A 24,821-nucleotide genomic window follows, 5' to 3' on the forward strand; every position below is an offset into this window, starting at 1 on the left:
TCAGGCACCTTGCTAGCCGAAGGTCAGCCAAAAGGAAATAACAGGTGCTGCGTGCACACATTCGATGCACAACAGCACACCATACAATACAAGTAAAATGATACAGAACATAATTCGGACAAAATAAAAGACATACTTGCACACGAAGAGACAACACACATTATGTTAACCCTTGGCGCAGTCCTAGCTCTCAGGCACCTGCGCAAGCACATGGACACTCACTCAAACACTGTCCCAAGTACTCACAAGTTACAATAGATACCCTAGTTAGCGAGCTTTGTGAAACTTGTTAACATAAATCTTTATATTATCCACATTGTAACAAACTTATGGTTGCATAACAGTACATTGTGTAACATTATGACGGTTTTATATTAAACAATTTCGGAGCCAAGGACAACAATTGGCATTTGAGCAGAGTTGTCATCTTAAAGCAACAGAAATGAGCAAACAGTCAGTTGTATTTGATTGGAGGAGACTGCCATGGAGGAAGTCTCAACGGCACAGCTGATGCCTGTTGACCTTCCTTGCATGTAACGTTAACTTGAGCGTAGTCTGTTAAACAGCTGACGGCCATGTTTTGCCCCTCCAGATGCTGATGCCCAAGAAGAATCGTATAGCCATCTACGAGCTCCTCTTCAAGGAGGGAGTGATGGTGGCAAAAAAGGATGTGCATCTGGCTAAGCACCCAGAGCTGGCCGATAAGAATGTGCCCAACCTTTGTTATGAAGGCCATGCAGGTTAGATTTTGGTGCTCTATTCTTGTGCCTCATAGTATATTCTGGTGCCTCATAGTGTCACATGATTGAGAATGAAACCAGGATAGGATCAACTTTATTGTCCCTAAGGGGAAATGTGTCTGACACCCAGTATTGTAGCTGTAAAAAAATTATACTGGTTAGTTGGAAAAATGTCCAACTGAATGTGACCCTCCCTCTGCAGTCTTTGAAGTCAACTGGGTATGTGAAGGAGCAGTTTGCCTGGCGCCACTTCTACTGGTACCTGACCAATGAGGGCATCCAGTACCTGGGGGACTTCCTGCATCTGCCCCCAGAGATTGTTCCTGCCACTCTGCGTCGCCAGATGCGCCCTGAGACCGCTCGGCCCAGGCCTAAAGGTAGGCTGCATATCATGACTGTGGCCTTTTCTCATTTGGGGAAAAAGTCTTTCCTCCATGACCCGGAAACCGATAAGTGGTCGAGGAGAGTTGCCACATTCAAAACAACTGGGAACTCAGTTGTCAAATCATGTCAGTGATCTGCAGGTCGGAAAGACGGAGTTCAAGAAAGAGGCCTGAGTTGGATGACCATTTTAAAATTATTTTCCCAGTCGGAGCTTGTTTTTTCCCCGTTAGTTCCAAGTTGTTTTGAACGCACTGAAGTTGGAGATTTTCGAGTTCCCAGTTTTGAATGCGACAGGTGTCAATTCGTTTTTAGGCAAAAGGAAGACTGTTCTCCATTCCGATAGCCTCCTTTTGGCGAGGAAGCACAGGTGTATCCTACCAGAGTCCTTTGTGGAAGAGTTTTCAAATCTGCCACACCCTTTGAATCTGCTTTTGTTTTCTTGAAGGAAAAAATCATGCAAACATTTAAAAACAATATGCTATTTAAATCTATAAAATGTATTGCATAACTAGCCAAATGTTTATCACTTAATACATTTATTTTGGGATTCCAACCTGTAAATGTAATTTGCCTGATGACGCGTGATTAGATGAGTCTCATTTCATACAAGCGCATTTTCGTCCACTTTCCCTCTCCGCCGCTCCTCAATTGCCTTTGACCTTTTTCCAATTGTGAAAAGGCCCATATGTTTCACCTGGGGACTGTTCAGGAGGGTGCACTGTAAAAATATAACTAAACTCAGCAAAAAAAGAAACGTCCCTTTTTCAGGACCTTGTCTTTCAAAGATAATTTGTAAAAATCCAAATAACTTCACAGATCTTCATTGTAAAGGGTTTAAACACTGTTTCCCATGCTTGTTCAATGAACCATAAACAATTAATAGACATGCACATGTGGAACGGTCGTTAAGACACTAACAGCTTACAGATGGTAGGCAATTAAGGTCACGGTTATGAAAACCTAGGACACTAAAGAGGCCTTTTTACTGATTCTGAAAAACACCAAAAGAAAGATGCCCAGGGTCCCTGCTCATCTGCGTGAACGTGCCTTAGGCATGCTGCAAGGAGGCATGAGGACTGCAGATGTTACCAGGGCAATAAATTGCAATGTCTGTACTGTGAGATGCCTAAGACAGCGCTACAGGACGGACAGCTGATCGTCCTCGCAGTGGCAGACCACGTGTAACAGCACCTGCACAGGATCGGTACATCCGAACATCACACCTGCAGGACAGGTACAGGATGGCAACAACAACTGTCCGAGTTAAACCAGGAACGCACAATCCCTTCATCAGTTAACCCTTGCAAGGCTGCCGGCCCAGATGGCATCCCTAGCCGCGTCCTCAGAGCATGCGTAGACCAGCTGGCTTGTGTTTTAAGGACATATTCAATCAATCCCTATCCCAGTCTGCTGTTCCCACATGCTTCAAAAGGGCCACCATTGTTCCTGTTCCCAAGAAAGCTAAAGGTAACTGAGCTAAACGACTATCGCCCCGTAGCACTCACTTCCGTCATCATGAAGTGATTTGAGAGACTAGTCAATGATCATATCATCGACGCAATTGCAATATCACATGCCCTAACCCACCTGGACAAGAGGAATACCTATGTAAGAATGCTGTTCATCGATTACAGCTCAGCATTTAACACCATAGACCCTGGGTCTCGACCCCGACCTGTGCAACTGGGTTCTGGACTTTGACGGGCCGGCCCCAGGTGGTGAGGGTAGGAAACATCTCCACCCCGCTGATCCTCAACACTGGGTCCCCACAAGGGTGCGTTCTTAGCACTCTCCTGTACTCCCTGTTCACCCATGACTGCGTGACTATGCACGCCTCCAACTCAATCATCAAGTTTGCAGACGACACTAGTGGTAGGCTTGATTACCAACAACGACGAGACGGCCTACAGGGAGGAGGTGAGGGCCCTCGGAGTGTGGTGTCAGGAAATTAATCTCAAACTCAATGTCAACAAAACAAAGGAGATGATCGTGGACTTCAGGAAACAGCAGAGGGAGCACCCCCCTATCCACATTGACGGGACAGTAGTGGAGAAGGTGGAAAGTTTTAAGTTCCTCTGTGTACACATCACAGACTGAAATGGTCCACCCACACAGACAGCATGGTCAAGAAGGCACAACAGCGCCTTTTCAACCTCAGGAGGCTGAAAAAATATGGCTTGTCACCAAAAACACTCAAACTTTTACAGATGCGCAATCGAGAGGATCCTGTCTGGCTGTATCACAGCCTGGTACGACAACTGCTCCGCCCACAACCGTAAGGCTCTCCAGAGGGTAGTGAGGTCTGCACAACGCATCACCGGGGGAAAACTACCTGCCCTCCAGGACACCTATACCACCCGATGTCACAGGAAGGCCAAAAAGAACATCAAGGACAACAACCACCCGAGCCACTGCCTGTTCACCCCACTATCATCCAGAAGGCGAGGTCATTACAGGTGCATCAAAGCTGGGACTGAGAGACTGAAAAACTGCTTCTACTCAAGGCCATCAGACTGTTAAACAGCCATCACTAACATTGAGTGGCTGCTGCCAACATACTGACTCAAATCTCTAGCCTCTTTAATAATTACAAATTGGATGTAATAAATGTATCACTAGTCACTTTAAACAATGCCACTTTATATGTTTACATACCCTACATTACTCATCTCATATGTATATACTGTACTCTATACCATCTACTGCATCTTGCCATGCCGTTCAGCCATCGCTCATCCATATATTTATATGTACATATTCTTATTCATTTCTTTACACGTGTGTATAAGGTAGTTGTTGTGAAATTGTTAGATTACTTGTTAGATATTACTGCACGGTCGGAACTAAAAGCACAAGCATTTCGCTACACTCGCATTAACATCTGCTAACCATGTGTATGTGACCAATACAATTTGATTTGATTTCAGTGCTCAGACTGTCCGCATTAGGCTGAGAGAGGCTGGACTGAGGGCTTGTAGGCCTGTTGTAAGGCAGGTCCTCACCAGACATCACCAGCAACAACGTCGCTTATGGGCACAAACCCACTCCACTGTCGCTGGACCAGACTGGACTGGCAAAAAGTGCTCTTCACTGACGAGTTGCGGTTTTGTCTCACCAGGGGTGATGGTCAGATTCGCGTTTATCGTTGAAGGAATGAGCGTTATACCGAGGCCTGTACTCTGGAGCGAGATCGATTTGGAGGTGGATGGTCCATCATGGTCTAGGGGCAATGTGTCACAGCATCATCGGACTGAGCTTGTTGTCATTGCAGGCAATCTCAACGCTGTGCATTACAGGGAAGACATCCTCCTTGATCCTCATGTGGTAGCCTTCCTGCAGGCTCATCCTGACATGACCCTCCAGCATGACAATGCCACCAGCCATACTGCTCGTTCTGTGTGTGATTTTCTGCAAGATAGGGATGTCAGTGTTCTGCCACGGCCAGCGAAGAGCCCAATCTCAATCCCATTTAGCACGTCTGGGACCTGTTGGATCTGAGGGTGAGGGCTAGGGCCATAAATGTCCGGGAACTTACAGGTGCTTTGGTGGGGTAACATCTCGCGGCAAGAACTGGTAAATCTGGTGCAGTCCATGAGGAGATGCACTGCAGTACTTAATGCAGCTGGTGGCCACACCAGATACTGTTACTTTTGATCCCCCAGGGACACATTATTCCATGTCTGTGGAACTTGTTCAGTTTATTTCTGTTGTTGAATCTTGTGTTCATACAAATATTTACACGTTAGGTTTGCTGAAAATAAACGCAGTTGACAGTGAGAGGACGTTTCTTTTTTTTGCTGAGTTTACTTCCAATCAGTAATACAGGGTTGACTGATTCCTATACTTAGCATGTTTCCTTCATGGATGTATAGTGTGGTCAACATTGCAGGTGTTATGCCAGTTGTATGGAGATGAGTGGTGTAAAATGTCCTCCTGTTTCAGGGATGGAGGGTGAGAGAGCTGAGCGGCCAGCCAGGTTTAACCGTGAAGGAGGAGACCGAGACAACTACAGACGTTCTGTTGCACCACGTGAGTACCCAAATCACCTGTTTTATGTTCGATAAGCATGCACCAATATGGAAACATTGGGCCAATGCCATGGTGGCTGACCTACATTGCAACACATGGTAAATTGAATGAAAGTTACCTAATTCTTTACTTGTCTGATGATCATACTTTGTCCTTTTAGCTGGTGCAGACAAGGCTGAAGCAGGTGCTGGTGCAGCTACTGGGTTCCAATTCGTAAGTAAATACTTTTCCAAGCATTTGAATCAAGGATGGGTGCCATGCTATATTGTAGCCCAATAGAGATCTTCAAGGACCGAAAACATACCAACTTTGTGTTGCAGAGAGGCGGTTTTGGACGTGGCAGAGGACAGCAACCACCACAGGAGTAAAGCAGACTGTTCTTGTACAGTATAATAAAAGGTGATTGAGATTACACCAATGTGTCATGAATTTAATTGCATGAGATGTCAGTGCTCATTATCATAAGATGTATACACTTGAATTTGTAGATGGTAATGACTAAGCTTATTTTCAAAGTAGGTTAGTTTACAAACGAATTGCTCCATCAGCTGAAAGAACCCCAAAGGAAAGAGAACACTGAAATACTGGTGTTTTTATTAATTGGCACAATTCATTTTACATTCAGGCTTACACTTTGTACCCATTGAAGAAATCTGAGTTGACAACATGGAGATGTTTAGCCATATAATTGCAAGGCCAACTGAACAAATGCCTGTCTGATTTGCCTGATTGGACCATTGCACGTAACGACTAACAATTTCTGAACACCAGTCTTCAAGAAATATTTCCTCATTTGATTAGCTTTATCCTGTTAAGACCCTTAACAGTAAACTGAAGTAATCAAGAATGGAGGGGAAACACTGCGAGAACTACCATCACCTGGTTAGATGACCCATAGCCAGTAGATGGCACAACCTCATGATGGTCATACTGAGGAAAATAATGACATTCCTACTGGCCCTATAGTGGGGAAATAAAGCCATGTATGTCATTACGTCCTGGTGCAATATTATGACTTTAGGTCTACCATGAGTAGGCCTAACCCTTTCTATTTTTACATGTGCCATAGGCAAGTAGTCAAAAGAAATTAAAATGCAGTTCACATGCAAACATCACATTCTTATGTTCAGGGTCAATGTTGAAAGGAACCAAAACTCCACATGATAGGCAGTTACTAATACATAAATGTTGCATAACCAACTAAAGGAAATGCAATGCAGCTAGGCAAAACTAGCCAACTGAGGGCCCAAGATACCACAGGGCTAGGGCCATAAAGGTTAAGAGGCTGTATAAAACTTAAACATTGGCAAGAGAGAGTTCAAAGATGAACAAAAGGAGGTTGAAAACTTAACAGCTCTTTGTACCAGATCAGTTGTGTAAATTTGGATCAATGCAGCTCAGCAAGAATGCCTAAATGCTCAGTGGCACAAGCTGTTCTGCCAGAGCCAGTCAGATTCTCACACCATGGACAACATGACATCTTACATTGTTTGTTCTTGGCAGGGTAACTTGGTGGGCCTGAAACATAATTGAGATGATCACATACCTAGCCCATCAGGGTTTTGAGCTGTTTAGCACAGAGGTCTCAGGAGTAAGTACTTCATCAAAACCAGCTAGCAACTACAAGATGACAAGTGTGAGCGAAGAAGAATCTACACATTCATTTGTGGGCCAGTGAGACGCGCAAACGACAGTACCAAACTCCAGGGTCAGTAGGAGAGTTTGCTCTCTGCATTGACAGATTATAGCTCATTAACATATCTACCAATCCCAGTTATTTGTTCCCAAGTCCTGACAAGGCCAGAATCACTATGGTTCTGAGACTCGGCATCCATCCATTCGTCAGAAATACGGCATTTAAAATATTAATTTGAACAACCAATGAACATACCAAAAGTAGACATAATATATTAAGACCTGTTAAAAGTATTTCAAGAAACAAAAATACAAATCTCACTGACAAAAAACAAGTCCAGTGTTAATTTAAGGGAAAATGCAGAACTACATCACAGTGTAAACATTTGTTAGGAATACAATTTAGAATTGATGAAATCACGAGTGTAAATGTACTCACCAACGTGCAGGTGATTTACCTTGGCATTGCATCTCAGGTTGTGCAACCTCTTTTCCTGCATCACACACTGGCTGCATTTTGACAGCCCAATTCTGATATTTTTCCACTAATTGGTCTTTTGACCGATCAGATCAGCTCTGAAAAAGATCTGTGATTGGTCAAAAGACCAATTAGTGGGAAAAAATATCATTATTGGGCTGCCTGTCTAAATGCAGCCATAGTCACACACGCAAATACACACCAATCAGCCCTCAACTTACACAATACACACAGAAAGGCTATTAGTACAGACTGATAAATGTCCGTCATCTGCAATCAATCACCATGATAACATAAGAAAATAAATATGAATATTAACAAAGTAAATTGATATAAGATGATCGAATAAAGTGGAAACCATAACATCAATGAGTGGGGTCTAGAGTGGGGTCCACATGTTATGCAGCAGTGGCATAATCTTCCTAGTGCCATTTTAAATTAGCATTACTATTCAAGCACAAACACCTAACGACATTACTCCCCACCTTCTGATACACAACCAGATTCAAAAGACTAGTCTGGGTTCTTGTTCCTTTCCCCTGAGGATCAGATAACATGCACAATTCTCTGTCTTTCTGGTCATTGAATTATAAAACCAATCAATAAATCATCGTCATAGTCTGACAAGATGTGAGACAGCAGATGACTTAGATTTCAATGTTCTGGTTAGATGTGCCCCAGTGTGGTTAAAGGCCCAAGCTACTGTGGGAGTAGTTTTTTTTTTGTCAGCCCCTTATCAAAGCTTCTCTTTCAAAACACCAAAGCTTGTGCTACCTTCACAATGTAATACAAAGGGAGACTGTTTGTACCAGATAATTCCATTCCTACAGATTGCGTCACACAAGACACACCCATGTAGCTTTACCACACATGCAAAACAAGACACTTTCCCACAAGCCTATCTAACCTAAAGCCATTCATTCTTAGGGGATTAGGAAATATATGAAAAAAAAAAAAAATAGAAAATGTCACACTGAAATAGACTGTCATACTTTATAACTCTTAACACAGTTGGGAGTAGGTATTACACTAATGATCTGTCACGGTATATGGTGAGAGGTTGTCATTCTTATGAATGCCATATAAAAAAGGGGTGTGGCAACTTCAAGTAAAGTGTTAGCAAAACAAGACCCTGCAAAGCCTGTTTTCTTCTGTAAACACATTCAATACCAATACTTTACGTCACCAAAGCAGAAAGTTTCATTCATCAAACTTATGAGAGAGGAACCGAGGTAAAGGAGGACAAGTGTTTGGGAATATCTCATGCAATCACTAGTAAAAAGCAACAAAAAAAACATTCAAATTACAAAGTGTTATATCTTCTTCGCCCAACACTTGTCAAGTCTGTACCTCCACTCTGGCACAAGAAGGCTGGCAAGGCAAACATTTGTTGATATTTTGAAGGTAAAAAAAAAAAGTAGTAGGAGCAGGATTAAGTAAGAAAAAGAAGCAGGTAAAAGATGTGGAGAAGTCTCCAGGAGTTTCTGTGTTTTAGTTATCTTATACTCGATCTGGAGCTCTGGTTGATATTGTAGGTAGGAGAGTGCTCTTCTCCCCCTATCGTGGTCACCAGGGGTGTCCCGTTGCTGCTCAAGCTGCCCTGTTGTAGTGCCTCAAAGTACGAGGCCTGCACAGGCTTGTGGCACTGCAACACTCTTCTGGCATCCTCTGTATTAAACCATTCCCTTTTTCTCCCTGTCAACAGAGGGATAAAGACCAAAGGGGAGTCAGGAAGGGGGCAAAAAAACCAAAAAACAGGTTTAGTCTAGATTAACTCAGGAATGAAACATGACAATGAAGGATCTACAATAGTAGTAGGATCTACTGGCCAATCCATGTGTCAATTTGATAACAAAAATTATTGTCCAGTCATCACAGCTTTCACAAACACTAGAAACATACCAATATTCACAGAGTCCTCCCAGTCGTCCAACATCTCTGTAACGATGAGGACATAGACATATGTTCTGTGCTTCCTGTCTGTGTTCTGAGTAAGAGTAAATCGAGAAATTGTCAGTGCTCAAGGTTAGGAGGCAAACAGTGGACATAAATGAGCAGTTCCTCCCACCCCAAGTTTAAAGACAACCACACAGACATAAAAAAATGGCATTATGTAAAATCTTCAACTTTTTCAGCTCACCTCGAAAATTCCTAGTAGACGCCCCAATGTCCCCTTGACACCAGCCTGGAAAGACAACATGGCCAGTGGAAATGAAACAGCAGATAAAATCATTAATCTTAGTAAAAGCAGGACACTTGTGATAATGTTTTTGCCTTTTTCACTGATGGATTCTGAGAATTGATGCCATTTTCAGTCACGGGGTGGGGGGAGGCCATGGTTGTGTATGGTCATGAAGGAGAGGGAGAGATCAGTTCCTATTAACATGGCGTATTCGTAGTACTTTCTTCTTCAGGTTACAGTTTTACTCTATTTATAAACATGGACTCTCAATCAAGAGGCTCCTCCATCCCCATTTAGTCCATAGCTTCCATAGAGGAACATCTAGACTCAAAGAACGCATAGATTTTTCAGGCTTGAAATAAGGGCTGCTAAGGTAACGGGTATAAACTTGGTACATCAACAAAAGACCCAACTCCTGCAAGAACATTTGGCAAAGACAACAATACATCAGATTGTGTTTCACTGACAAATGAGCTCAACATCAATCACAAGGAACTCACAAGAGGCTGAATACACTTAATGGAAAAGCAATAAACTTAAAATGACTGGAAGATCCCATTTGTTACAAGAGAAAACGCTAACTTCCTTTACGGAGAAGTCAAATACGTTATATACCCTCCTTAAGAGCTTTAGGCAACACTTTAGTACGAGCGTAACCCTTCTAGAGAATGTTGCTGGGGGACAGGATTTTTGGGGAAATCAGATCAGATTAATAAGCATATACCAAACCATTTAAAAGCCACCTGTGCAGAAGTGAAATTATACTTCCCATGAGCTCCTTGCTTAATAAAAACTCTGAACGCACAAGTCAAGTTGACAAGTAATTCAGCCTACCTCTTCACACACCTCTCGAACAGCAGCAACGTTGGGCTCTTCCTCCGGCTCCATCCCTCCACCAGGGACGATCCACTTGCCTGGATGCCGGATACTACTCACCAACAACACCTGTAGGATTGACAGTTATTAACAATAATATGCCCCTACCTTCACAAGATTGAGTTGCTCTAATTGAATACCATTACATGAGCACTAATATAGGCCTATAACAGAAATTAAGCACTTGAGCCCCCAGGTGTTATAATACCCACAAAAAACCTAGCAGTTAAACAGGGTAATGGTTCCAATAATTTTTTCAACCTTTCATTTTCCCATAGGGAATTTTAGAAACACTTAAAATAAGGGCTGTGTTTCATGTAGGCATGATGTTCTGATAACCAGGTAAATCTCTCAGACAAGGTGACTTTTAGCAATATATTTCAGCTACATTTACTCTCAGATTCGAAAATGCCAATTAGCATCAAAGTAGACATCAAGCAAGACTACAAATCCCTGCAAGTAATCTCCAGCTGCCACCTTTGCTAACAGGTATTGTATCAATTTAAATCTTGCACAAGACATTTCACAGAATTGTCCATTTAAAGAAATGTAGCCAATTTCTTCATGACTACATTTAGCTAACATTAGATAGTTAATCCAGAGATTCTTATTTTGCCTTTATTGGGCAGTCTCATCCAGGTCATCATGCCATTTGTAGTTCTTTATGATAGCCACATTAGCAGCTAATTAGCGTTTCATTTTTTTGGTGGGGGAAACACAGGCGAATATATTGATACATTTCACCTTGTCCGAGAGATTTAAATGTGTATCATCAAAACGTCACAAAAGGGTAAGCATACACGAAACACAGCCCTTATTTTAAGTGTTTCTAAAATCCCATATAAGATAAATTAATGGTGGAAAAACGATTGGAACCATTTCCTTGTTTGCCCACTAGGTTTTATGGGTATTATGACTCATACTGTGGTACTCTATTTGCACAAGGCATGTAATGGATGCATTTGCGCCATGCCTTACATTTTTTGTTGGCCCACTCCTTTGATGATATGCACACATTGCAGAATTTGTTGTAATGGCCCAAAACTAAATGGAAACTGCAATCCATAAACTCACTGACAACTCTGGGGAAATACAATTATATTATATTTAGTCTAGGCGTCTACGGTTAATGTCAGTTTGAGAATTGTAATAGTTTGACACAAAAACATGGCAACCGCCGGTGATGTTGTTGCCATCAATTCTATTTAGGCCTTCTCGCCACCAAATATATGCCTTTCGTTGACAACTCGCCTTCTTCTCTTCATTTGGAATCGCTACCCCCTGACTATCTGCTGGCAACGTGGCAAACTGTTTATTCACAAGGCCCGTTCCACCACACCACTCTAGCCTCGGACTTACCTCCTCCTCACTCTCGTTTCTGAAGCACAGACAGGCGGCGCGCTTCTTGTAGCCATCCCCGTCATATGTCCGCGTTTGATTCGATTTGATCTTCATCATTTCGGGGTCTCAAAAAAGAAAAAAGTGAACAAAATCACTGGAAGACGTTGACAGCCCACTTACTGAAACCCTGTATAAGTCTCGAAATTTCTAGAATAGACTTCTTCTCCGCTTCATTTTTGAAGACCTGGTCGCATCTCTCGTACAGACGCCATTATTAAAAAGCTGCGTAAATTACGCACCACCGGAGATAGAATAGTCAAACGTAGCCTAGGCTACACTTTTCGGTATTCACGTTTCAATATTTGAGAATAAGCGTACAGTATAAGCGCAGTTGTGATGTTTCTGGTTGGTCTAGTTTTACCTGGTTTGTATTATATTCTGAGTCCAGGAGCCGCACCCGGTTCCCCCCTAGCCCCTCTCCATCATCCGCCTTCTTAGAGTGCGCACCTAGGTGCCTCCTTTATTTTATTTAACTAGATAAGTCAGTTAAGAACACATTCTTATTTACAATGACGGCCTAACCAGGACGACGCTGGGCCAATTGTGCGTAGCCCTGTGGGACTCCCAATCACGGGTGGTTGTGATACAGCATGGAATCGAACCAGGGTCTGTAGTGACGCCTCTACCACGGAGATATTTTATGCACAGATTTGATTGTACTGTACGTTAAAATCCACGCCAACGTTGGAATTTATCAACCTTGAATTTGGCATGATTTAAAAAAAATGTTTTTTTCCTAAAAATGAAGGCTATAGAAAAAAAGCAAGTAGGCAATAAAAGGAGGGTTTTGTAACAAATAATATGACAAGGGGGAGTTATAGGAGGACAGGCTCATTGTATTGTCTTGAATGGCATAAATGGAACGTATCAAACATACGGTAACCACATGTTCTACTCCATTAGAATATTCCATTCCAGCCATTACAATGAGCCCATCCTCATATGGCTCCCCCCACTGGCTTCCAAGTCGTGTTTATCTTCTATATACAAGCACAAAATAGCCTATGGTATAGGCCTATTACCATGAAATAAGGATATCATTATAGCCTACTGAAATTAAAGGGATCTGGCCAATTTACAAATAATGTTTTCATTATGAGTAAATAGGCTATGCATTGTAAGCATGTTATTGCCACTATTCAGAGCTATAATGTAAAGTCATATCGCACATTTTACGGAATGCACTTTTCAGTGGGGCCTAAACCCTTTTCCGTTCGCTCCACTGTGGCTGTGGGTGACTTCATTGTCTGTGCCATGGATTGCTGGAACGGAGCCAGACCAAATCACACACACGTGACCGGTCTTTCTGGGAATGTTCCTGGAAAGACGTGCGCTCGATCAACAATTAAAACTAGAGAAGGTAACATTGTAAAATTAAAAAACGAATCGCCCAGACCCCTATTGGTACAGACTGATAGAGCGTGAAATCGTGCGTTTAGACGGCAGCTCGTGGGGAACATTGTGGATTATTTGTTCATTATATTCCTGAAATGTTCTGATTATACAGCAGGCTGTATAACAAGTGCTCCAGAACAGATCTTTCCATCGTTGTGTCCGCTCAAGGCTTCAATCATGAATTTCGGAGGACATGACCTGTTTAACCAGTGCAGGTAAAATTAATGATCAGTTGTAGCAGCCAAACATATATTTTCTGTGTTATTGAATGTATGTTGCCCAAACAGGAGTAAACTGCCATGCGATTTCTATGACAGGAAATGGCTTCATGCCTCAAGAAGACGTGAGTTGAGATTCAGCATAATCTTTTGTTTGCAGCATTAACACGAATACTTTTCCAGTTCAATCCCATCACACTTTACTCAGCATATTCATTAGTCTATTCGTAAGCATGTTCTATATTGCCAATTGACGATGTAAGCTATATAGAGCCTACGTATCCAGCCCAACCGTTGCGCAAACTACACAATTTTCATTTAAAATTGTGAAACGTTGAAATAAACTGTGAAAAAGTTGTCATTTGGTTCTAGGAGTTAGAGAAGATCTTCTGAGTAGGCTATTTCAAGGGTTGAACCACAGAACAATGAGATTTAGTTAGTTATAAAAAAAATATTGGGTTGGCCCTTTGGGGTCTTCCAAGAATGCACTTAGTAGGTGAGAAATAGCACACTTTCAAATGTCGATATATAGGACTATATATATATATATATATATATATGTTAGCCTACAAGTTTAGTCTAAGATTTGTCCAACGACCATACTATTCAATATAGTGAGTGGAATTATTAGGACACATGTAGGACGCATGTACAGTGCCTTTAGGAAGTATTCACACCCCTTTACTTTTTTCCACATTTAGTTTTTACAAAGTGGGATTCAAAATGATTTAATTGACATTTTGTCAACGATCTACACACAATACTCTAATGTCAAAGCGGATTTTAAAAAACAAACATTTGTAAAACATTTATGAAAAATAAAACACTAATATATCTTGATTAGATAAGTATTCAACCCCCTGAGTCAATACATGTTAGAATCACCGTTGGCAGTGATTACAGCTGTGAGTCTTCTTGGGTAAGTCTCTAAGAGGAAAATTCATTGTCTTATTGGTAAACAACTCCAGTGTAGATTTGGCTTGTGTTTTAGGTTATTGTCCTGCTGAAAGGTGGATTAATCTCCCAGTGTCTGTTGGAAACCGTTTATTTTTTATCCTTAAAAACACCCCAGTCCTTAACAATTACAAGCATAGTCATAACATGATGCATCCACCACTATGTTTGATGATATGGAGAGTGGTACTCAGTAATGTGTTGTATTGGATTTGCCCCAAACATAACATTTTGTGTTTAGGACAAAACGTTAATTGCTTTGCCATATTTTTTTTGCAGTACTACATTAGTGCCTTGTTGCAAACAGGATGCATGTTTTGGAATATTTATATTCTGTACAGGCTTCCTTCTTTTCACACTGTCAATTAGGTTAGTATTGTGGAGTAACTTGAATGTTGTTGCTGCAAAAGGTGGCTCTAGAAAGTATTGACTTTTTTTTTGTGTGTGTGTGTGTGTGGGTGGGTGGGGGGGGGGGGGGGGGGTAGTAATAGTTATGCATGCTTAAGATTTGTTTTTTTGTCTTATTTCTTGTTTGTTTCACAAGAAAAAATATTTTGCATCTTCAAAGTGGTAGGCATGTTGTGTAAATCAAATGACAAACCCCCCCCAAAATATTCTTTAATTCCAGATTGTAAGGCAACAAAATAGGAAAAATGCCAAGGGGAGTGAATACTTTTGCAAGCCTCTGTATAAAAAAGTTCATGTAAATATCTCATTTACATAAGTATTCAGAGCTTTACTCACTACTTTGTTGAAGCACCTTTGGCAGCGATTACAGCCTTGAGTCTTATTGGGTATGATGCGACAAGCTTGGCACACCTGTATTTGGGGAGCTTCTCCTATTCTTCTCTGCAGATCCTCTCAAGCTCTGTCTGGTTGGATGGCACAGCTATTTTCAGGTCTCTCCAGAGATGTTCGATCGGGTTCAAGTCTGGGCTCTGGCTGGGCCACTCAAGGACATCCAGAGAATTGTCCCGAAGTCACTCATGCGTTGTCTTTGCTGTGTGCTTAGGGTCGTTGTCCTGTTGGAAGGTGAACCTTCGCCCCAGTCTGAGGTCCTGAGCGCTTTGGAGCACGTTTCCATCAAGGATCTCTCTGTGCTTTCCCTCGATCCTGACTAGTCTCCCAGTCCCTGCCGCTGAAAAACATCCCCACAACATGATGCTGCCACCACCATGCTTCACCGTAGGGATGGTGCCAGGTTTCCTCCAGACGTGACAAATTGGCTCTCAGCTGTATACATGCTGGTTCCTAGATGATCATTTAGCAAATCTCTCCGGGCCATGGATCGTCACAGGAGACTTCGGGCGGAGGTCTGGAGCGTAGAGCTGGCACAATGCGTCCTGGACAAATGACCACCTTTGCACGGCAAGTGCGGGGAGATGGCACAAGACGCACTGGGCTGTGAGGGCGCACTGGAGACACAGTGCGTAGAACCAGCGCAGGATGTACTGGACCCTGGAGGCGTACTAGAGACTAGGAGCGCTGAGCCGGCACAACCCGTCCTGGACAGATACCCACTTTAGCACGACAAGTGCGGGGAGCTAGCACAGGACGCACTGGGCTGTGAAGGCGCACTGGGGACACAGTGCGTAGAACCGGCGCAGGATGTACTGGACCCTGGAGGCGTACTGGAGACCAGGAGCGCTGAGCCGGCACAACCCGTCCTGGACAGATACCCACTTTAGCACGACAAGTGCGGGAAGCTGGCACAGAACGCACCAGGCTGTGGAGGCGCACTGGAGACATGGTGCGTAGAATCGGAAAACATGGCACCTGAACGGTGACCAACTCCACACGGTGAGTACAGGGAGTTGGTTCTGGTTCCCACCTTGGCTCTGCCAACCACCCCATGTGCCCCCTCCATTTTTTTTTTGAGGCTGCCTCTCGGGCTTCCGTCGTGGCCGCGAACCCCGGTGTCGTCGTTGTTGCTCCTTCGCTGCCTCCGTTTGCTTCCATGGAAGGCGATCCTTTCCGGCCAGGATTTCCTCCCATGTCCAGGATCCCTTCCCGTCCAATATATCCACGCTGCTTGGTCCGTTGTTGGTGGGATCTTCTGTAACGATCTTTGTTTGAAGGATTGGACCATGGTGCAGTGTGGAAGGCGTTCATCATTTTTATTAATATGAACCAACAACAAAACAATAAAGAGTAACAAAATGAAACGTACAGCTTTGTAGCGCTAACAAGCAACAATACAAAATCAAGATCCCACAAACAACAGGTGGGAAAAGGCTGCCTAAATATGATCCCAAATCAGAGACAACGAAAGACAGCTGCCTCTGATTGGGAACCATAGCAGGCCAACATAGAAATATACAAACTAGAGTACCCACCCTAGTCACACCCTGACCTAACCAAAATAGAGAATAAAAAGGCTCTCTAAGGTCAGGGCGTGACACTTTATAAATAAATTGGATTGAATTTGATTGATGATGGATTCCAGACCATCGTCTTGCCTTAGTTGTCTTATAGTGGACATGTCTTTATGCTGCAAAGGTGGCTGATCTGAGTGTCCTATCCATTCCCATTTTCTCTGAATCCTGCAATGTAACTTGGTCATTATCAAGGTTGTGTAGTTTCAGCTGATCACACTTTTAGTTGTTTTTTAAGACTGTCATTGTGTCACTCAATTTCAGGTCTAAATTGGGGTTCCTTTATAGATCTTCGAGATGCTGAAATAACCATCTCTTGAAATGAGCAAAAATACTTCCAAAAATCCTCCTACACCTCCTTATGTACAGTGTAAATGAGCCGCTTATGGTATTTGCAACCATTTGGCAGAGCCATTGGGATATTGCATTGATCTGTTTTCATGTGTGACAGAAGCTAAAGTAAAACATTTTTTTAGATAAGCCATAGAAATGTGATATTTTATAACTGCCTATTTTATAACTGTTTCTGTATCTGCCACTTGAGAATGATTGAGAATAGCAAAAGTGCATTTTAACCATATTTTGCTTAATTCCTTGATGTTTACTCAGCTCAGCTTGAGCTCACCGCTCTTTCTAGGAAAATAAAGGCAGGGGAAATGCAGTGCTCTTTGAGGAAACCATAGAAACGGAGAGAGAGCGTGTGTTGCAGGGAGTGGGGGGAGCTCAGGTTTTTTTTTTACCTTTCCCAGAATGATTAAGCCTGTTTCTGTTTGACTCCAGTTCAACCACAGACTCTTTGAGAAGTGTCTCAGATTTTCCCTTTAATTTCAAGGTGGACATTCATTGATTATTGTACAAAAACAATCTACCCCTCGTAGCTTACATGCTGCCAATGACTGGAACGAACTGCAAAAATCTCTGAAGCGGGAGACTCATATCTCCCTCACTAGCTTTAAGCACCAGCTGTCAGAGCAGCTCACAGATCACTGCACCTGTACATAGCCCATCTGTCTATCTACCTACCTCATCCCCATACTGTCTTTATTTATTTATCTTGCTCCTTTGCACCCCAGTATCTCTACTTGCACATTCATCTTCTGCACATCTACCATTCCAGTGTGTAATTGCTATATTGTAATTACTTCACCACCATGGCCTATTTATTGCCTTAACTCCCTTATCTTAACTCCCTTACCTCATTTGCACTCACTGTATATAGACTTTTTGTTTTCTTTGTTCTACTGTATTATTGACTGTATGTTTTGTTTATTCCATGTGTAACTCTGTGTTGTTGTATGTGTCGAACTGCTATGCTTTATCTTGGCCAGGTCGCAGTTGCAAATGAGAACTTGTTCTCAACCAGCCTACCTGGTTAAATAAAGGTGAAATAAAAAAACACCATTGCAGAAAGATGCTGTGAGTGTGCACAGAGAAGGTTGGGGCTTATGCTGTAGTAATATGGCATTTCACTAATGCAGAGGTGTGTATGTGTCTGTGTGTGTATTTGTTGAGCCGATTGAATGACTCAGTTCCTGGAATGAGGATTCCTGGAGGCTGCTGCACAACTCACCCACACCGGATTCCCACTCAAAGACCCAACTACAGAAAGAGAGAGAAAGAGATGTGGTGGGTTAAGATAATTTTGAACAATGACTTTTCATGCCTTTTTTCACAATAATTTGCCATATTCATTCTTGTCTCATCAAACATCTTTATTACAGTTCTTTATAGCTTTACTACACATTCTTATCTACTGCTTACTTACCAGTAAGTGACTTAGAGGACCCTGTCCTTAAACAAAACACTGTAAATTATTGAAATAGCAGGTATGATTAATGTAAACACATTTCTTATTTTTTAAATTATAGATTGAATAAACACATCTCTTTTTTTCAGAGTTCATGCTCTTACTCCGCTGTAGATAGGCTCTTTATAACTGCCCAAATATTCAAAATGTTCTAGGTTCAAATCACGCATAAACAGCAGAGCAACCAGTCGATGTACAGTAAATGCCCATGCCTTAATGTAGGTTTACATAGACCCACAAGTACAAAGATGATTTCATCTCCCAAGCACCAACATGAGTAGAGGTCTCCCACCAGTACAAACTTTCTCAGTGCCAAATATGATTGCTCTTTACTTTGTCCATCCTCTCCATACCTGAGCAAGGACTCATCTTTTTTTAACGTTTACCATAAGTCACCATGGTCTACTTAGTCTATGGTTCACACTGTACATGTTTGTTTCCCCCCCAATTTGACCAAGCGTGGTCCATTATCCGCTCTGGGCCTTCTCTCATTGTGTCTGCCTGCAGTTCTTGGTATTGAACTTCGTATTGAACTGGCTGCCTATGTGCCAGACATAGAGTCATCTGTTTACATGAGCTATGTTTTCGAGGGCCTAGTGAGGGGAAGGGATTTGTGGTGCAGATGTAACGGATGTGAAATGGCTAGCTAGTTAGCGGGTACGCGCTACTAGCGTTTCAATCAGTTACGTCACTTGCTCTGAAACCTAGAAGTAGTGTTGCACCTTGCTCTGCAAGGGCCGTGGCCTTTGTGGAGCGATGGGTAACGATGCTTCGTGGGCGACCGTTGTTGATGTGTGCAGAGGGTCCCTGGTTCGTTATACTGTTACACAGAGCCCAATGGAGAGGGAGGGAGAGGAAGCGGAAAATAGTTGCTCTGAGAAAAAATGTAATTGCAATTCCATCTGTCTATATTCATGGAAGGAGGGAAATGCTGTAAGTCAACCCTCTCACTGCACGGACTACCTCTTCCTCCATACAATAGGCCTACTAAAATACCAAGGAGTATTTGGTAAATTGATATGACAGTCCTTAATAAATGGTGTACAGTATGAGTTTGGCGACACGTACCGACGCATCAGGTGCATAGCACTCAGCTTCTGTCTGTTCCAGAGACGCTTCATTGGCTGTATTTCTCCGTCTCCCATTCCCTGCTTTCGTGAATTGGTTTGTCAATCAAAGGGCTATTATGTTTTCTTCCTGGTTAGCTGCAAAGTGAAAGAGGAGTAACGTTCGGTGAGTGTTCATTACAACCACTTTCCTGATTTTAAGGTAAATTGGACAAATAATTTAGAGCTAGCAATATGGTTATCCGCAGTGGTACTCTTCTAAGACACTTGCAATACGCCAAAGTGAAAAATAAATTGAGCTGCGTAATCCAAAAGCTGTGCTACCAGGTTGGTCTGTGACAACGTTAACTGGAGCTGTTCAATTCAGCAAGCTAAACACACGATGCATGACATTGCTTGCGTAGCAACTTTAACGAACCAAGTAATACAGCTAGTTAACTTACTAGGTTACCAAAAGCCCGTTTTGGCCACCCAAGGCCATCATACAACCAAGTGTAGTGGTGACCAGCATATTTGATGTATGCTATTCACGTGCGTCGGCCTGGGTGCTGCGCACATTCGCTAAATCTGAATCTTTTAAAATTATTTGTAATAATTTAGCTAGAAATTTGAATATTAGTTTGCTAAAGCTATATCAGATAATCCAACCTGAGCAGAATTTTACCCGAGCTCACACATGTGAATAATATGGGCATTGTTGTGTGGACCACATGACTACTAGGTATAAATGTAGGACATATCCAAAAATGTGACTTCTATTATGGGTCATGCTCTCTACTATTACCGTTTCATGTGGAAACGGTGGCTAGAAAGCAGATTAGAGGCCTCCGTAAAAAAGCTTGCCATCATAGCTAGCTGTTAGTGAAACTATTTACTCTGTGCACTTTGATCTATCTGTATCAAATTTGGGTGAAGATTTCTCAGCCATTTTTTTCCTCTCTCGTATGCCTAACCATGTGATTTCTACTTGTTTTGTCTTTTGGCCCTCAGGCATATTTCACACTGATTAGTGAAAGGGGAGAGACCATGTGGAAGTCACATGAGCGACAAGGATGAGGAAAAAACAACTGGGAGAGGACTGCTACCGCCTAACTTCTCAATCCGACTGGGGATTTGCTGCTTCCGAAGCTTGGCTGGGACAGCCTAGCAGCCCCTGACTCAACCTCTACCCACACATATGCAATGAACAGCACTACTCAGCCCCCTGCCCCCATAGACAGGGATGTGGCAGTCAGCTCTGTGTTGGTACCATTCTTCCTGATCACCTTCATCGGGATAGCTGCAGCTGTGGTGAGTGGCTAACAGGAACATCACATGTTGGCCTACAGTGATACAGTTAAGAAGTACTACTTTGATGAGCTAAAGCTTTTGATTTAATAACCTTTAAAATGACCACATAACAACTCCTGCATTTTATTTGAACCAGCTAAACTAGTCATCTTTTTTATTGCAGGTGCTGTATGTGCGCAAGAAGAGAAGGTAACTTCCTTTTATTCTCTTCCTTATTGCTCTTAGCAGGTGTATGGTTACTTATTAAAGCTACATTATGTAACTTTTTTGGGTGACCTGGCCAAATTCACATAGAAATGATTGTTATAGATCTTTCATTCTCCTTGAAAGCCAGTCTGAGGTAGATCTGTTCTCGGGGCGCTATTTCTATGCTTCCCTTAAGTTTAGTTTTTGTGTCTTTTGCTTTTGATACTGTACACCAGCGTTAAACAGCTGAAAATAAAATATTTTTGCTTATGGAAAATATATTTCAGAGCGGTTTAGATGGTACAAGGATTCTCTACACAATGTCTGCTTGTTTTTTCACATAAACTGAAATTAGGCAAACTATTATAATTTTAGCAACCAGAAAATGGTGGAGTGATTTATGCATAGTGCACCTTTAAATTGGCCAACTCCTTTTGAACAATACACAGAAATCTTACAATAATGTCAAAAAATTGTCTTCTTTCATTGGTCACCATGTCACGGTATACTCCTTTCCTATTGTGTGTTTCAGAATTGACAGGCTCCGGCACCAGTTGCTTCCAGTCTATACTTACGACCCCTCTGAAGAATTACATGAAGTTGAACAGGAAATGCTGTGGAAAGAGGAAGATACTAAGGTATGATTTCCACCCTCGTCTTTGTCTATGAATCAATTGATAGGCTACAGTAACATCTGAGATCCTTTCCTATGTGGCACTTTTCCAAACACTAGATGGCAACTTTGGCCACGTATAAATAAAGGCCTTTTTATGTAATGTAGTAATATCAAATGGAGCTGCTTTGTGCTTCATCTTTGTAAAAAAAAAATAAAAGATCAGTTCTGAAAGTGGAGCTGTAGGATAATCAGTGCTGCCTTTTAAAAATATTTCATGAATGACGATATCAACGAATGTAGACATTTGAGAACTTGGTCAACCGGATAAGTGTGTCTGCTAATGACTAAAATGTAAAGGTAGGTTTATTTTGCAGAGATGCGGTACGACTATGTACCCTCGCTTATATGTGAATAATAGTTCGGAGCATCCTGACCGCGCGTCGGATGCCTTTCTATCTAACTCCCAGAGAGTCTTGTCACCCGACTTGATATCACTTTACGTTTCTGCTCGGTATAAATTGCGTGTCGGCCGCGTGGGGAAAACTCCCCTAGCTGGATCTGTTGGAGCTTGAGCTGTCGTTTCCAACTCTGGTGTAAGTCAATTCAGCTTTAGGCACACCTTGTGGGTCACTTAAGATATTTGCACACAGTGTTTATTTCAAATGCATGCCATATACAACAGTAATGAAGAAAAACTCAGGCGACAGTCAGATTATCTGAAATCTAGTATGTGACTTTGTGTCTGCAGGTGGTGAAGGGTTGGGCACGATCATACCAGCAGCAACGTCCCCTGTTGATGAAAGATACCCATGCATGAGTGTGTTGGTGCAGGACATAGATCTGTGACATCAAACAGATCAGTGGAGTTAACCCTTGAGATGCCAGATTTGTCAGTCATTCAACATAAAGGGGTTTTAGGAAAAGCATGGAGAACAGCCTGTCATGCATTCCGCATCACGCTCCTCCTCAGTCATCATCATCTCTGTTGGAGCATTTACTTTGTACAGCGTCAGCCTCTAAGCTAAGAGGAGGTTGGTTATTATGTGATTGTGAACCTCTGATGCCATGCCCCTGTGCCCGAAAGCTGCGGCATACCCTAAACCACAACATGTTGGCTAACTACTAGTGGACATTTATTTATTTTAGATTATTTATAAAAGTTTTTTTTTTTACTGTTTGTCATAATGTGGGCGTTACTGAAACTAAGATGGTGCCATCCATCCAAACTAGACACTGGTGTTACATTTGCCTTAAATGTCTATTGTTTTAAGTAGTAATATACCAGTGAGATTAGCAAAGCCTTGACCTTGGGTGGGATGCTTACTGTTGTACTACTAGTTTTAGTGGTGTAAAATTAGGTTACTATGTCCCTCACTATTCAATGTAATAGAAGTTACACAGAAAGTATGCAATCAATCAATTTGAGTTCTTAAGTTGCTGTTTTGTTTCCCTGTTTGTGGCACTTTGCATGCCATTATGAAAGCAACCAAAAGAATACCTCCTCCTCGTCATCATACAGATACTGTATGTTATGATGAAAAGGTGGTGAAATCAGAAGGAGGATGTATAGAGAGAGAGAAGAGATGGCAAATGAATCTAACTAGTCAACCAACCTCCCCCTACCCCACCCACTCCTCCACTATTTAGCTGTGACTACTGCCCTAAAAATGTCCTGTTGGGAGACAGGGCACCAGGAGGATTGTTCTTCTAGCAGAATAATCTATTTCGAAGAATGCCATAGGCCTGACTGTATACAGTACTCAGGAAACCTCAGCCACCCATATCTTTAAAGAAATAAGTGACCAGTGATTCATCCTTGAATTATATGTGCTATAAGTTACCCTCTTTTCCTCCTTGCATTTGTGAATGTCATGTATTCAGGATGAGAAGGATGAAGGTTTCAATGGAAACCAATCATCTTATCAGCACATGTATATGTACAGTATGTTGGAATCCACTTGATAATAATTTAAACATGGCTATATACACTGTGTACAAAGCATTAACAACACCTTCCTAATATTGAGTTGCACCTTCTCAGAACAGCCTCAATTCGCCGGGGCATGGACTCTGCAATGTGTCGCAAGCGTTTCACCGGGATGCTGGCCCATGTTGACTCAAATGCTTCCCACAGTTGTGTCAAGTTGGCTGGATGTCTTTTGGGTGGTAGACCATTCTTGATACATGTGGGAAACTGTTGAGTGTGAAGAACTCAGCAGCGCTGCAGTTCTTGACACACTGGTGCGCCTGGCACCTACTACCATACCCCATTCAAAGGCACTTAAATCTTTTGTCTTGTCCATTCACCCTATGAATGGCACACATCCACAATCCATGTCTCAAGGCTTAAAAATCCTTCTTTAACCTGTCTCCTTCCCCTCATCTACACGAAGTGTATTTAACAAGTGACATCAATAAGGGATCGTAGCATTCACCTAGTCAGTCGATGTCATGGAAAGAGCAGGTGTTCATAATGTTTTGTACACGCATTGTAGATCAGGTATTTCCATTTATTTTAATGTGGAATTGAAACTTGACATGATTAGTTGACTTTCTCCTGAATGCGAACTGCTACATATTACTCTCCACTATTTATAAAGTCTATGACTTAATTCCCATGCACATTAAACATATACAGTTGAAGTCGGAAGTTTACATACACCTCAGCCAAATGCATTTAAATTACATTTTTCACAATTCCTGACATTTAATCCTAGTAAAAATTTCCTGTTTTAGGTCCGTTAGGATCACCACTTTATTTTAAGAATGTGAAATGTCAGAATAATAGTAGAATGATTTATTTCAGCTTTTATTCCTTTCATCACATTCCCAGTGGGTCAGAAGTTTACATACACTCAATTAGTATTTGGTAGCATTGCCTTTAAATTGTTTAACTTGGGTCAAACGTTTCAGGTAGCCTTCCACAAGCTTCCCACAATAAGTTGGGTGAGTTTTGGCCCATTCTTCCTGACAGAGCTGGTATAACCGAGTCGGGTATGTAGGCCTCCTTGCTCACACACGCTTCTTCAGTTCTGCCCACAAATTTTCTATAGGATTGAGGGCAGGGCTTTGTGATGGCCACTCCATCTTTGTTGTCCTTAAGCCATTTTGCCACAACTTTGGAAATATGCTTGGAGTCATTGTCAATTTGGAAGACCCATTTGCGACCAAGCTTTAACTTCCTGACT

General features: G+C 42.1%; 2 protein-coding genes and 1 pseudogene across 5 annotated transcripts; 2 read left to right on the plus strand and 1 right to left on the minus strand.

Moving 5' to 3' along the window:
• The first annotated feature begins 592 nt into the window (after positions 1–592).
• Positions 593–5,567, plus strand: LOC139557442 (small ribosomal subunit protein eS10-like; annotated as a pseudogene).
• A 160-nt stretch (positions 5,568–5,727) lies between these two features.
• LOC139557443 (diphosphoinositol polyphosphate phosphohydrolase 1-like) lies at positions 5,728–11,962 on the minus strand. Of its 2 annotated transcripts, none has more exons than XM_071372252.1 (5): positions 11,684–11,962; positions 10,283–10,393; positions 9,407–9,451; positions 9,169–9,253; positions 5,728–8,961 (listed from the first exon to the last, which is right to left on the minus strand). In XM_071372252.1, exons 1-5 carry the CDS (start codon positions 11,780–11,782, stop codon positions 8,762–8,764), a joined length of 540 nt encoding a protein of 179 aa, XP_071228353.1. In that variant the 5' UTR covers positions 11,783–11,962; the 3' UTR covers positions 5,728–8,761. The 2 variants fall into 2 exon arrangements, with proteins under 2 accessions (XP_071228353.1, XP_071228354.1); XM_071372253.1 differs by having other exon boundaries at positions 10,295–10,393; positions 11,684–11,923.
• Positions 11,963–13,039: 1,077 nt separating this feature from the next.
• LOC139557444 (small integral membrane protein 29-like) lies at positions 13,040–23,639 on the plus strand. Of its 3 annotated transcripts, XM_071372256.1 has the most exons (6): positions 13,040–13,335; positions 18,197–18,293; positions 20,532–20,831; positions 20,995–21,020; positions 21,550–21,655; positions 22,382–23,639. In XM_071372256.1, exons 3-6 carry the CDS (start codon positions 20,724–20,726, stop codon positions 22,448–22,450), a joined length of 309 nt encoding a protein of 102 aa, XP_071228357.1. In that variant the 5' UTR covers positions 13,040–13,335; positions 18,197–18,293; positions 20,532–20,723; the 3' UTR covers positions 22,451–23,639. The 3 variants fall into 3 exon arrangements, with proteins under 3 accessions (XP_071228357.1, XP_071228356.1, XP_071228355.1); XM_071372255.1 differs by lacking the exon at positions 13,040–13,335 and having other exon boundaries at positions 18,155–18,293; XM_071372254.1 differs by lacking the exons at positions 13,040–13,335; positions 18,197–18,293 and adding an exon at positions 19,583–19,707 and having other exon boundaries at positions 22,382–22,752.
• The last annotated feature ends 1,182 nt before the right edge of the window (positions 23,640–24,821 follow it).

This window comes from Salvelinus alpinus, chromosome 28 (assembly GCF_045679555.1).
Source record: "Salvelinus alpinus chromosome 28, SLU_Salpinus.1, whole genome shotgun sequence".
Classification (NCBI taxonomy): domain Eukaryota; kingdom Metazoa; phylum Chordata; class Actinopteri; order Salmoniformes; family Salmonidae; genus Salvelinus; species Salvelinus alpinus.